The following is a 13,709-nucleotide window of genomic DNA, read 5'->3' on the forward strand; positions in this document are numbered from 1 at the left end:
ATTTGTGTTCCTGCAAAGAGAACTTTTGGAAATCCCAGCCCAGCCCCTCCTGGAGCGTTCAGAGAGGTTTGGAGAGGGAAGAAAGCGATGAGCACTCACTGAGAGCTCAACTTTTAATCACAGCTCCTTCCTGAAATGAGGGGAACATGGAATTTGTATGGATGGAGCTCCTTCCCTGCCGTGGAGGAAAGAAAATCATTCTTGATTGATGGGCAGTTTTATCCGTCAGCCCAAATATTCCACAGCCTCCTTTTTATGATGCAGAGAGGGCTGAGGAATTAAAATGAAATGTTACAGGGTGGAATAGGAGACATTAATGAAATGTCTTGTCTTGGAGGTCGTGGGGATTCAGATCCTGCAGAAAAATGAGCAGTTTCCAACAAAACCTGGATAAATCCAAGGGTCTATCCCAGCCACTGGAGACCTCCTGGGCTAAAGCCCTGCATGAATCCAGAACAGAAACTCCACTGGCGAGGGAAACTGGAAGGAAATGGAGCAGGAGAAAAAGGGAAACAAATTTTGAAGTGCCACCACTGGTTTCAGCCACATTTGGAATGATCTTTTGGCTGAGAGCAGAGAAGACAAACCCCCAGCTTTGGGGTGTGTGTATTTCTAGCAAAATTCCCTGTAATGCAACTGAATCTTTTATCCTGGCCATGCCAGAGATTTTCACTCGTGCTGCTGAAATCAAAATCAACTTCCCTGCTGTGTTACCCTCATTTAAGCTCCTCTTTTGCTGCTGTGCTACCTGAGCACATAAATGCTTTTAAGAAGTTAATAAGCCATAAGTTATTGCTTGGACATGTGCTAAGGAGATAGCTGAGTTGATTAATCTTTCCCAGAAGTTAATCAGACATCTTGTCTATAATTTAGTTCCAGCGAGTCTGTAAATGCCAACCCTTCCCTTCTCTCCCATGAACTGTGTCCAGCATTTCCCATCAATTAATCTCAGGCCACCACGCTGGGTTTTAGCACAACAAAATCAGGGATTTTGAAAGAAATGATAGATAATGTTCTTTTCATAACAAAGGAAATGCATTCAGGATGAAATCAGCAGCCAGCAACTGCACCACACAGAAATCTACAGCCAGCCACCAGCAGAGTTTGCCAATAAAGTGAGAAATACACAGTATTAGGGAGAAAAATGTTTGGTTTTTTGTTTGTTTTTTTTTTTTTCAGGGTATTTAACTGACAACCCAACTGTCTGTTTGTTCTGTTTGTAATTTTTTTTTTAATTTTTTTTTTTTTTTTTTTTTTAGTGGGGTTCTCCTTGAAAGCATTTCTTTGGCTTGGTCCAAAGAATTTGTCCAGCACCACTGAGATCTCCTCCATCCTCCACAACACCAGGAACTCCTCCTGCAGCTGCTCTGCAGCACGTGGGGTCCAAACACTGACAAAATGCAGATCTGGGAAGTTCTGTGCACTGGGAGCAGGATCTTGACCCCACTGAAGTCAGATATAAAAATCTCCTTGAGTTCAATCCTGCCAGGATTTCATGCTGAGGTTTTTGAGGAGTCGCTGCACAGGATAAAGTGTGTGGGAGCTGTGTGGTGGAGATGCCACTGCCTTGAGATAAAACCCTTTTCTCACTGGAATTTGCTATGAACACTCACAAAAAAATGCATTTTATATCTATTTACCACACCTAGCTTCTACCCCAGCCTGATTACCTCAATCCCAAGCCAGGGAGAAGGATGCACTATGCATTATAAACATGACATTAATCTAAATTTTACATTTACAGTTACGATTTTTTTTCTGAGCAAACAAAATCAATGAGATTTTTTTTTCTCATTTAAAAAAAACTCAAACAAAAAAACAAACAAACAAAAGAACTCCCACCTTGGTGAGAGTGAAAATAAGAGAAAATTATTAATGAAAATAAGCAAAGCAGAATTGTTCAAGCATAGCCACTCTCAAGTCATTCACGTGGAGCTTCAAGCTGGGTTCAATCTCTGCAGGATCCCAGGGCAAAGCTGCCCTATAAGAGCCCTAAAAATGCATTTTCCATCCCAAATCCATGCCCCAAGCAGTGCTGCTGCCTGAGAAGCCAGAGGAAGGGGATACTCACAGGTTCTCCAGGGAGACCTCTGGGTCCAACTTCTCCATCATCTCCCTGGACAGCAGCAGAGGCACGGAGAGAAGCAGCAAGAGGGGGGGGAAAAAAAAAGTAAAAACAAAAACACCAAAAAACAAATCAAAACCAAAAACCAACGAAAACAAAACAAAAAATCCCCCAAACAAACAAAAAGAAAGCCAGTTTTAATTCAGTCACCTCGCAGGAGTTTTGTTGTTTTTTAATAATATTCACATAGAAAAGCAGCTTTCCTGGAGGACTGACAGGGTTTCTGTGCCTAAGGAAGACCTTGGAAGCCTGGGGACTAAAACTGAGTTTACCAGGGACTAGAAAGGCCTGAGGATATCTCAGAATTCCTGCTGATGTTTAGAAAGAGGGATTTCAGCACCAGACTCGGGGCAGGTGGGACAACAACCACAGGATTTGGCCCCAAACTGAATGGAAGGCAGGGTGGGAATGTGATTTAGCCAAATGAGAGCTCCTCAGAAAAACCAGGAGCAGCAGAAGGGTGATTCTTCATCCCTCCTCTCCCATATCCTGCTGGATACCCCGAAACCCCCAAATTATCAAATGCTGCTTCCCACGAGTTGCTTTTGCACCACCCCAAACCTGAGGCTCCCTCTTAGGAAATCAACCCCAGCCCTCGGAAACTTTCTTTGTGTGCTGATAAATCCACTCTCTCCTCCCACTGCTGCCCTCCCAGATCCCTCCACTCCTGGAATTGTTTCTTTTTCCCTTTGGGATTCAAGTTCTGACTCTCCTCCTTCCCCCTCCAGCTTTGCTCTGTTCAGTATCACAGCACTTGAGAGCCACGATGAGTTAACCCTCCCCAGGCTGGCTTAGGAACAGCTGATGAGGAAGGTGGTGAGGAAGGTGGGGTGGTCTGAGCTTTGCAGGGAAACAAACAGCCCAAAGTGGGGGAAAAAAAAAAAAAACCTCGTGGAAGGGGATTAGAGCCTGGAAATCCATGCTGGCTCCTCGGGTTGAACCCACAGCCCTGGCTTCTGCCCTAAAACCAGAGCTGTGACCACTTAGTCTGGGCTTGGCTAAACACCTTCCATTATTGACTGCAGGAGAAGTGAATAATTTAATCTTTGATTCCTGCCTCTGTCTGGAATTTCTGCTCCCCAAATCTTGCTGCAATCCTCTGGGTTTCAGAAATTTCAGGATTCAGAAAATCGGAAGCGATAATTTTCTCACTGAGAGGAGGAACGATTTTCTTTTGTGCTTTTTTTTTTTTTCTTTTCATTTTAACAAAACCTGAGTTTCCTGACCAGATTTTTAAAGCCTTATTTCCACTTCAGCTCCCATCTCCTTGCCCTGCTTCCCCTCCAGGGAAGGCTCAAGGACTGGGAGCTCCTGCCATGCCTCTGCCTGATGCTGCATCTGCTTCTTGTTTCCAGGGGTTCCTTTGGAATTCCCAATCCCCAGGCAGACTTACCCTCTCCCCATCCTCTCCAGGAGCCCCTGGGGGGCCGTGGGGGCCTGGCTCACCCTGTAAAAAAAAGGCAGAAAATGCTTCAGAGGAGGTGAAAACACCCTGGCAATGGAATCCACCAGGGAATGGGGATGAACCAAGGCATGGATTTATTTTTCTGTCTGTGCTGAAGGTCCCTGTGCCCTCAGAGCTGCCTCTCTCTCTGCTCCAGGGAGGGGAGGGACACCCAGCCTACCAAAATAACCACCTTCCCCCATTCCCCCCCCCCCCATTTTTAAATTATAAATCAAAGACTTTGAACCCGTGGTAATTTCAATCCATTTCCATCCCTTGCTGCCCTGTCCAACAGCAGGTTTTGCCTCTTGTGTTGTGTTTTTTTTAAAGGCTGCACTGTATTAAGGTAATTGCTGCTCCTCATTCTGATTTGGAGCAGTCCCCAGAAGGATCTGCAGAGGGATTTGGGATTTTGGAGCTCCCGGGGATGTGAGTGCTGGGAGGGTGCTGTGACATCCCACAGGCTCTTAGGGAGCCTCATCCTCTGCTGTGCCTCATCCCAGTCCCTCCTTCCACCTCCTCCTTCCACGGTTCCATCCCAGCCAGAAGTGGGAGAAAACTTACCCTGTTTCCCTTCTCACCAGGCAAACCAGCCAAGCCATCAAAGCCTCGGTCACCCTGAAAGCAAAACCAGTTTAAAACACATTTACAGCTGTATTTGAACACCTCTCCTGTTTGGTTCCTTCCTGTGCCAAGCAGGGATTGATTTTCTCCATCAGACATTGAGCCTCCACCTTCCATCAGACCAGGGATGATCTCGAAGTTATGGATTAAAATGAGGAAAAAAAACCCAGCAAAACACACCTCCAAGTCATTTGGAGCTAAACTCTTCCCTCTTCCCCCCGTTTGAAAAGCTTTTCTGTGTGGATTTCAGATTTTCTCTTGGTGACTTTTTCACCTCCCTTCTAGGTAGGTTCTGCTAATCCAGTGATTTATTTCGTTTTAATTCCGTGGAATTACGGACTGCAATGAGCAAACTGTGGCGACCCCACAGGTGCCAACAGGTCCCCTGAGCTTTCCCACCATCCCATACACCCTTTGTAACCCTCCAAAGAAAGAAATAAATTCTGGACATTATCTTAACAACACTAGGACAGGAAGGAGTTGTTTCCTAAATGCCTCAGCTCCTTGGAGAAGGGAGAGGACACAGAGGGGTTGCAAATCCTGGGTGACTCCCAATGCCCAGAGAGGGGCAGGGAGCAACACCCAGGAGGAGAAAAGTCCCTTTTTCCCTAAAAAGGGGTGAACCTCGTGTATTTCCACATATTCATGGCACTTAGTGAATCACTAGGACAGCACCAGCTCCTGCCTTTCACAGCTCCTTTGATGACTTAAGTTTTAGCTTTCATATTTTCCAGATTCTGTACTGCCTTAGAGGGACTCTGAACTCCATACAAAGTGTTCCAAGTTCTCCTCACAGCTCAGTCACACAAAACAATCCTTGTCCAGCCCCAGAACCAAGGACACCGCTGCAGCTCCAGCCCCAAAAAGTGCAAACAGCAGAGAATTGAGGAGAGAATCTGGGAGGGTGGGACTGCAGAACCTGGAGCTGGAATTGGACAATTGACCCCAGTATGGAAATATGGACCAATATGGACCAAAACTGATAAAAGTGTGAGAACTTGTGACTTGGGTCCATCTTGGGTGTAGCCACTGCCAGGCTCTTGCACTGCCCAAGGTGAATCCTTGGAAGGGCTTTTAATAAATCCCTGCTTTATTCCTTTAACTCTGTCCAGCCTCTGCTCCAGATCAGCCCCTTTGGCATCACCTTTGTCTCTCAGAGAGTGGAGCAGCAGGGTTTAACCTCCAGCCTCTCCTCCTGGCTGCTCCCAGAGCATCTCCCTGCCTGAGCTGGCTGTGAATTCCCTCCTCCTTCCCAGCTCTGCTCGTTTTGCCATCCCCTCCTTCCCTGCCAGCCCCTCCTGGGAGGGCACAAGCTCATTAAAGCACTTTGCTGGGTAAATGATTTGTGGTCTCCTGTCACTGTCTCAAACCTCCCCATCTCTTGCAGCCTTGAGTATCTCCATAATAAAGTGCTTCAACCTTCTAAAGCATCATTCCCTGGGCAAACTTTCCCTGCATTCCATTTCCAGCACAGCAGCTTCTTTCCTGCTTGATAATACCAGCGGATTGCAGTGGAATGGAGGGATTTTGTCGCCAACAAAAAAAAAAACAAAAAAAAAAACAACCCCAAAACCCAAAACAAAATACAGGAGATTAAAATTCCTCACCACGCCTCCATTTCCAAGAGGTGGTTTTTTTTTTGGTGGTTCTACTCTAGAGGCTTTCCAGCCACTCATTTGTGTTTGTTTTTTGTAATTGGGATTCTAAAGTATTTGTTCTACAACTGCAGAGTGTTTCATCCAGCAATTTAAAAATGTTGAATTTAAAAAAATGCAGGGAAGAAAAAAAGAAAACAAATTGCTCTCCTGCCTTCCAGGAGTGTGTTTAACTTCCCTCTCAACTTCCATTACCACACAGGAGTCTCTGGACCACCTCACAACATGCTCCAGGCAAGCTGGGCTCCTTCTCCACGGGTCCCTCAGCTCGTTCCTGCTAAAAAGAAGGTGCAGATTCCCAAAATCCATAAAAACGTGGCTCTACCTTTGGTCCTGTCTGGCCTGGCATTCCCCGGGCACCGTCACTGCCAGCTCGTCCCTGCAACAGAGAGCAGCAAAGTCACATCCAGAGGGTGAGGTAGGAACATCTGGGGCTGAGATAGGGTTTAGTTAAGCCACAGTGAGGGTTTGTTTAAGTCAGGCAGCATCTCTTGGTGAGAAAAAAATAAAGAAATCTCTGCTCTGTGTTTGAAGCAACGTCCTGGGGGTAATGAGAGGTGGGAGAGAAATGGCAGCGAAGCCATTTCACTGCATGGGCCATGGTCGTTAGTTTTTATGGGGAAAAAATGATCTCCCAGCACGTTTTAAGAGATGTTAATGATGGTGGCTGCAAACTGAAATGTGAGATTCTGGTTCGAGGGAGGCAGGAGTGGGTCACACACAAGAGTCGCTCGTTCCTTCCTCTGGAAGGAATGATGGTGAGCCAGAGGGTGGTGTGGAGTGAAAACCAGAATTAGGGATGGAAACTGAGCAGGGTTTACACCTGATCCATTCTTGGGACTGTGTTCTCCTCACACACTGCCAGGAGTGGGGACTCCAAACCAGTTCAGAGCATTTGTGCAGCTACAACCCCAACACCAGGGAGCCAAGAAACCCTGGGATAAAAGAGTGGGATGGGCACCACTGAATTCTCCCCACACTGCTCAGATTTTAGCTCCCATCCTGCTTTGTGCCCTCCCAGATTTCAACTCCCCTCCTCATTTCTGTCCTCCCAGCTTTTAACTCCCATCCTTGTTTGCGTCCCAAATTTTAACTCCCATCCTTGTGTCCTCCCCAATTTTAACTCCCATCCTTGTTTGTCTCCTCTCGGTTTTCAACTCTCCTCCGCATTTTTGTCCTCCCAGATTTCAACTCCCATCCTCATTTGTATCCCCAATTTTAACTCCCATCCTTGTTTTTGTCCTCTGAGATTTTAACTCCCATCCTGTTTTGTGTCCTCCCAAATTTTAACTCCCATCTTTCTGTCCTCCCAACTTCTAACTCCCATCCTTCTGTCCTCCCATTTTTCAACGCCCATCCTTGTATCTTCCCAAATTTTAATTCCCATCCTGATTTCTGTCCTCCCAACTTTTAACTCCCATCCTTGTGCCCTCCCATTTTTCAACTCCCATCCTTCTGTCCTCCCATTTTTCAACTCCCATCCTTGTGCCCTCCCAGATTTTAACTCCCAACCTTGTATCCTCCCAGATTTTAACTCTCATCCTGGTTTGTATCCTCCCAAACTTTAGCTCCCATCCTGGTTTGTGGCCTCCTGGATGGCTGGAGCCTGGCTGCCAGCCGCCTCTTGTGCAACGCCCTCGGTGCTGAGGAATTGTTTGGCAGCTGGAACAGTTTCCAGCAGGAATTGCAGCTCCTGCCTGCTCAGCACAGCTGCCAGGACACTCACCCTGCGTCCTGGCTTTCCTGCTGGACCAGGAGGACCTTGGATGCCTCGTGGACCCTGCAAGGAATCAGGGAGAGAGGAAGAAATGTCACCTCAAGGGACCACGAGCACACCCAGAATCATTGCCCACATCTGCACTGCTGGGGCTCTCAGGACTTCAAAATTAATCCCTGGAGCAGAGCCTGTGGTTCCAAACACGCAGGGAAGTGATCCACGAGGAAGTTTTTGCAAGCACGTGGTGGAGATGCATCCCATAAATCACTTCCCTTGCCACCAGAAAATGGGAGCTTTCCCTTAATGCAGGATTTAAGGCTTGGAAGAACAATATCCTGAGCATTAGTCAATTCTCCATATTTCAGATGATCTTTAATGGGTGTTTTTCCAGGAAGGGACCTGCAGAGTTTTACGCTGCTGGTTTAAAACCATGTCCAGAGCCTGCACTTGGACACCTGGGGGGACATTTCCATGCCGAACACCTTCCCACACCTTCCTGCTCCCAGCTGCCACGGGGTGACTGGATCCCTGCTTCCCAACAGGCAGCACTGGCTGCTCCACCCTCTGTTTCTCCAGCTCCCCCCAGTTCCACACTCACCTGAGGTCCCATTTCTCCAGCTTCTCCCTTCAGTCCTCCACTGCCCGGGGGTCCCTTTGGACAGAGAAGAGCATTTATTGTATTCTTCCTCAAGAGGGAAGATTCCACATTGAGGAAAAGCCACTCATGGATCCAGAGCCCACAGGAAGCTGGATCAGCTGGGTTGGCTCCATCCTCAATTCCGATCCAATTCCATCCAATTCCATCCTCACCATCTCCATCCTCACCAATTCCATCTCTCCCAGTTCCATCCCACCAATTCCATCCCTTTAATTCCATCCCACCAATTCCATCCTTCTTAGTCCATCCCACCAGTTCCATCCCCTAATTCCATCCTACCAATTCAATCCCCATTAATTCCATTCCCCAATTCCATCCCCCACAATCCCATCCCCAATTCCATCCCCATCAATTCCATTCCCCAATTCCATTCCCCAATTCCATCCCCATCAATTCCATCCCCATCAATTCCATCCCCCAATTCCATCCCCATCAACTCCATTCCCCAATTCCACCCTTCCCAGTTCCATCCCCAGTCCCACCTCTCCCAGCCCCATCTCTCCCAGTTCCACCACTCACCATCGGGCCTGGCCGCCCCGTCAGTCCCATGGGTCCCGCAGGTCCCCTCAGAGCCAGCTGCAACACAAGGACAAGCACGGCTCACTGGGTGTCCCTGTGTGGGACAGAGCCACCCCTGTGCCACCAGCCACAGCCCTCTGCACACCCTTGGAGCAGTGTCCCTATCCCCAGGGAATTCCAGATGTTGTCCCACCCACAACAGGCAAACTACTTCTTCTTCCTCTTCTTCTTCTTCTTCTTCTTCTTCTTCTTCTTCTTCTTCTTCTTCTTCTTCTCCTTCTTCTTCTTCTTTTTCTTCTTCTTCTTGCCCAGGGTTGCTGTGGCTGCCCCTGCATCCCTGAAGTGCCCAAGGCCAGGTTGGACATTGGGATTGGAGCACTCTGGGATCAGGGAAGGTGTCCCTGCCCATGGCAGTGCTTGGAATGACATGGACTTTAATTTCCCAACCCAAACCATTCTGTTATTCTATGAAAGCCCCTGGATTGTCCACAAATCTGCTGAGAGGACATAAATATTTATGACCCCACTTCAGTTCAGGAGAACTTTTTTCTTTATTGTCCTGGTGGTTCAATTTTAGAGGAATTTATTTATTTTTTTTTTTTTTATTACTACTTAGCATCCTCCAAACTGAGCTCCAATTCAAACTGAACACAGGGGGCTTTTAGCTCCATAATTAAAGAGTCGTGTTAACCATGCATCAACCCAGTAATTTCCATGGTGGGAAATGGAGCTGGGCCATGCTTTAAAACATTCCCTCAGACAATTTGTTCCCTCGTGACAATCCAACACTTCCAAAGAGTTGTAATTATCTGTGTACTCCAGTAATTAAAATCTACCCAGTGATTGCGCTTGGAATGGCAGAAATATTGCACAAGTGCTGGGTTCTGTGGCATCTTTTTACAACACCCCATTAAAAGGGAGATGCTCTGAACCACTGCTGGCTGCAACAACATTCAGTGCCTAATGAAAGCCAAATTTTAAGGGGATAAATCAACCTAATAATGCAATTAACAGCAGTGATAATGAGAAAAACAAACCCACAAAAGGAAAAGGTTACCCTCGCTGCAGGACCCTGTTTTCCAATCCTGTCATATCCTGTAGTTGCTCATAAAAATGACATTTATTTCCCTTTCTGCATCATGGTTTTCAGCCAAAATGCTGAAGTTCACAAATAAATTGATTTTTGTCCTTTCTAGAAATATTCAACTTTTCATCCACACTCTAAAAATTACCCAGGATTTATTTGGGTTTTAATTTTTTTTTTTTCCAAACCTGAAAATTTAAATTTAAAAGGGACTTAGAACAAGGGGACAGAGCTTCTTTATTATTTGGTAAATCCCAATGTTCAGCAGGCAGAAGAAAAAAAAGAAAAGAACAAAAGCAGAGAGTTGGAGAAAGCAGATGTTTCTACTGAAACGTTTATCAGGTCAAAGCCCCTATCTCCCAGGAAAATAAAATGCTGATGGAAAAACGCTGGGCAGGCTGGAAATTAAGACTGACAAGGTAACACCAGGAACATAATCCAGGATATTACTGGCAGCACAAGGTTAATGGACAGGAAAATGCAATGGCTGGGGGAATCAGAACTCTGCCTGAATCTGTAAAAAATCCAACTCCTTTGGAAAAGGGGAGCTGGATGGAAAACAGAAAATTCCCAGCTTGGGCAAACACCTCGTTAAAAACCCAACAGGGGCAGGTGCCACCCATGGGGGAAGATCCCAGTGGATTTTATCCTATCTAAGGGTGAAATTAATTGGATTTTTAGCTGATTTTAGGCCCCCCCCCCCCCCCCCCCCAAAAAAATCTGTGTTAAAGTCTGCAAACAGCTCTGAGTGACAAAGCAGCTGCATCCACACATCCCAGCTGCAGCCAGATGTGGGCTCTGGACCTGTCCCCAAATAAAACAGCCCCAAAGCTGTGTCCCTTTGGGAATTGCCACCCTAAAATTTGTTCTCCTTCGTGGCAAGGGTGTGTTTGAAGCAGAATTTAGGTCCCTTTGGGGCAAGATGGGGGCAAACAGAGCAGTTTGGGAATTTGGGGGGTTCTCCCAGCTCCTTCTGGTTTTTAACATCAGCACTCAGGAAAAGCTCCCATGAGCACCCAGGGAAGAGCAATTTCAGAGCTCCACTGGCTAAAAATGAAGTTTTATTTTGAAGAGATGAGTGCAAAGCCTTTTCCACTGAGGTGTCCATCCAGGCAGGGAACAGGAGTTGTACTGGGAATGTGCCAATCTTGTTTCACCAGCGAGCCAGGAATGATTTGGACATCAATCAATAAGGTCATCCGAGGAAAGAAATGTTCCAGGGATAGTCCCCATGATTTCCCAAATAAATATATTAAATTACAAATCTGCCTGTTGAGATTCTGGGAGCTGGCAACAGCTTCCATCTCTAACATAGGTTTCATTATTAGGATTTACTGGGGGGGGAAAAACCATAAGAAAATAAGAAAATGCTTTGAGCACAGCCCCCAGCTGCTCACAGGGACCCTCAAAATACAAATACACCAAAGCCAGCAGGTCTGTGCAGCTACTGCCAGAGCTCTGCAGGAAATTAAACCCAAATGGTGCAGGTGCAATCCCACGGCAGGTGAGAGGTTCGGCCAGCAGCGCTGGGGATGAGTGTGCAGAGATGTGAGAGGTTTGTTCAGCTGCTGAGAGCCGTGCCAGGCATGCCCAGGTGCCAGCACTCACCCTGGCCTGCTGCAGGATCGCCTGGGCTTGTGCCTCCTGGGCTGACACCATGGGTCCCTTGGAGCCAGCATCTCCTCCTCCGCTGAAGCGGAACTGGTGGGAACAAGGTGGGCAAAGCAGGTCAGGGCTTCTGTCCCTCCACCCTCAGCAGCTCCATTCAGCGCTGGCTGAATGCCCCAAATCCATCCCAGTCCTCCCAGCCCACCCCATTCACCCCAGTGCCCTCGGGTCACTCAGATGGGAGCCGCCAAGGCGGCGCTGCCAGCTCGGGGTGGCAAACAATGAGGGATTGTGGGCTGGGGGACCTCACACAGCACATTCAGCACCAGCACGGGCTCTCCCAAAGCTGCCATTCCCAGTTCTCCCATGGCTGCCATTCCCAGTTCTCCCATGGCTGCCATTCCCTGTTCTCCCAAAGCTGCCATTCCCTGATCTCCCATGGCTGCCATTCCCAGTTCTCCCATGGCTGCCATTCCCTGTTCTCCCAAAGCTGCCATTCCCTGTTCTCCCATGGCTGCCATTCCCTGATCTCCCATGGCTGCCATTCCCTGATCTCCCAAAGCTGCCATTCCCTGTTCTCCCATGGCTGCCATTCCCTGATCTCCCAGGGCTGCCATTCCCTGATCTCCCATGGCTGCCATTCCCTGATCTCCCAAAGCTGCCATTCCCAGTTCTCCCATGGCTGCCATTCCCTGTTCTCCCATGGCTGCCATTCCCTGTTCCCCCAAAGATGCCATTCCCTGTTCTCCCAGGGCTGCCATTCCCAGTTCTCCCATGGCTGCCATTCCCTGCTCTCCCATGGCTGCCATTCCCTGCTCTCCCATGGCTGCCATTCCCTGTTCTCCCAAAGCTGCCATTCCCAGTTCTCCCATGGCTGCCATTCCCTGCTCTCCCATGGCTGCCATTCCCTGTTCTCCCATGGCTGCCATTCCCTGTTCTCCCAAAGCTGCCATTCCCTGTTCTCCCATGGCTGCCATTCCCAGTTCTCCCATGGCTGCCATTCCCTGTTCTCCCAAAGCTGCCATTCCCTGTTCTCCCATGGCTGCCATTCCCTGCTCTCCCATGGCTGCCATTCCCAGTTCTCCCATGGCTGCCATTCCCTGTTCTCCCAAAGCTGCCATTCCCAGTTCTCCCATGGCTGCCATTCCCTGTTCTCCCATGGCTGCCATTCCCTGATCTCCCAGGGCTGCCATTCCCTGTTCTCCCAGGGCTGCCATTCCCTGTTCTCCCATGGCTGCCATTCCCAGTTCTCCCATGGCTGCCATTCCCTGTTCTCCCATGGCTGCCATTCCCTGTTCTCCCATGGCTGCCATTCCCTGTTCCCCCAAAGATGCCATTCCCTGTTCTCCCAGGGCTGCCATTCCCAGTTCTCCCATGGCTGCCATTCCCTGCTCTCCCATGGCTGCCATTCCCTGCTCTCCCATGGCTGCCATTCCCAGTTCTCCCATGGCTGCCATTCCCTGTTCTCCCATGGCTGCCATTCCCTGTTCTCCCAAAGCTGCCATTCCCTGTTCTCCCATGGCTGCCATTCCCTGTTCTCCCATGGCTGCCATTCCCTGTTCTCCCATGGCTGCCATTCCCTGATGGGAGACAAGAAGGGGCATTAAACAGCAGCAAACCCAAGAAACCCAACTCATTTCAGTCCTTTTTTCCTTCTGTTGCTACTCACAGGCAACATCAGCATTGTCCCTGGTGGTCCTGGCAATCCATCTGCTCCTGGGAGACCTGGGCGTCCAGGGGGGCCCTGAAAGAAGGAGAAATGAAAATAAACATCTCAAATATCCTTTTGGTTCTGTCCATACATTAGCAGCTGTGGTTGTGTCACAATACTGTCATGACAGGGACTGAGTTTGTGGCTATCCCAATTTTTCTTAAATGTTCTTAATTCCCTCCTCTTCCATCCTGTCCTGCTGCTTCCAGGGGCTGCCTCGTGCAGTTTTGGAGTGAGCAACCCAAGCTCCTGCAATGCTGCAAGTTAACAGAACCACTCTTTACTTGGATCTGTTAAAAACTATTAAAAACCCCAAAAATGGATTAAACTTCCTAACTCAGGGTCAGAGAGAGAGAAATGGAGGAAGAGAAATTAATTCCTTCACGCATTCCATCAGCTGGGTAATATAATTTTTTTCTCTCTTCTGTCTTTTTTAATTTTTTATTTTACTCCTTTGCGGCTCCTTCCACCTCCAATGGAGTGATCCTGTCAGGGGCTGTAAATCAACCCAAATCCATGGATCTCCACGGAGCTGTGCTGATGAACACCAGGGAGGATCTTTAA

The 13,709-nt window shown here is 48.1% G+C and overlaps 1 protein-coding gene across 2 annotated transcripts in view; it reads right to left on the reverse strand.

The window, feature by feature from the left end:
* Positions 1-13,709, reverse strand: part of COL5A1 (collagen type V alpha 1 chain) — a 139,870-nt gene that overhangs the window by 48,073 nt on the left and 78,088 nt on the right. For both annotated transcript variants that reach the window (XM_062505913.1, XM_062505911.1), the window contains exons 12-20: positions 13,104-13,178; positions 11,435-11,527; positions 8,743-8,799; positions 8,164-8,217; positions 7,575-7,628; positions 6,174-6,227; positions 4,134-4,187; positions 3,519-3,572; positions 2,072-2,116 (exon numbers count right to left, since the gene is read on the reverse strand). In XM_062505913.1, coding sequence (XP_062361897.1) covers positions 2,072-2,116; positions 3,519-3,572; positions 4,134-4,187; positions 6,174-6,227; positions 7,575-7,628; positions 8,164-8,217; positions 8,743-8,799; positions 11,435-11,527; positions 13,104-13,178 — 540 coding nt within the window. The remainder of the gene's footprint in view (positions 1-2,071; positions 2,117-3,518; positions 3,573-4,133; positions 4,188-6,173; positions 6,228-7,574; positions 7,629-8,163; positions 8,218-8,742; positions 8,800-11,434; positions 11,528-13,103; positions 13,179-13,709) is intronic.

Source organism: Cinclus cinclus, chromosome 19 (genome assembly GCF_963662255.1).
Source record: "Cinclus cinclus chromosome 19, bCinCin1.1, whole genome shotgun sequence".
In the NCBI taxonomy this organism is placed as follows: Eukaryota; Metazoa; Chordata; class Aves; order Passeriformes; family Cinclidae; genus Cinclus; species Cinclus cinclus.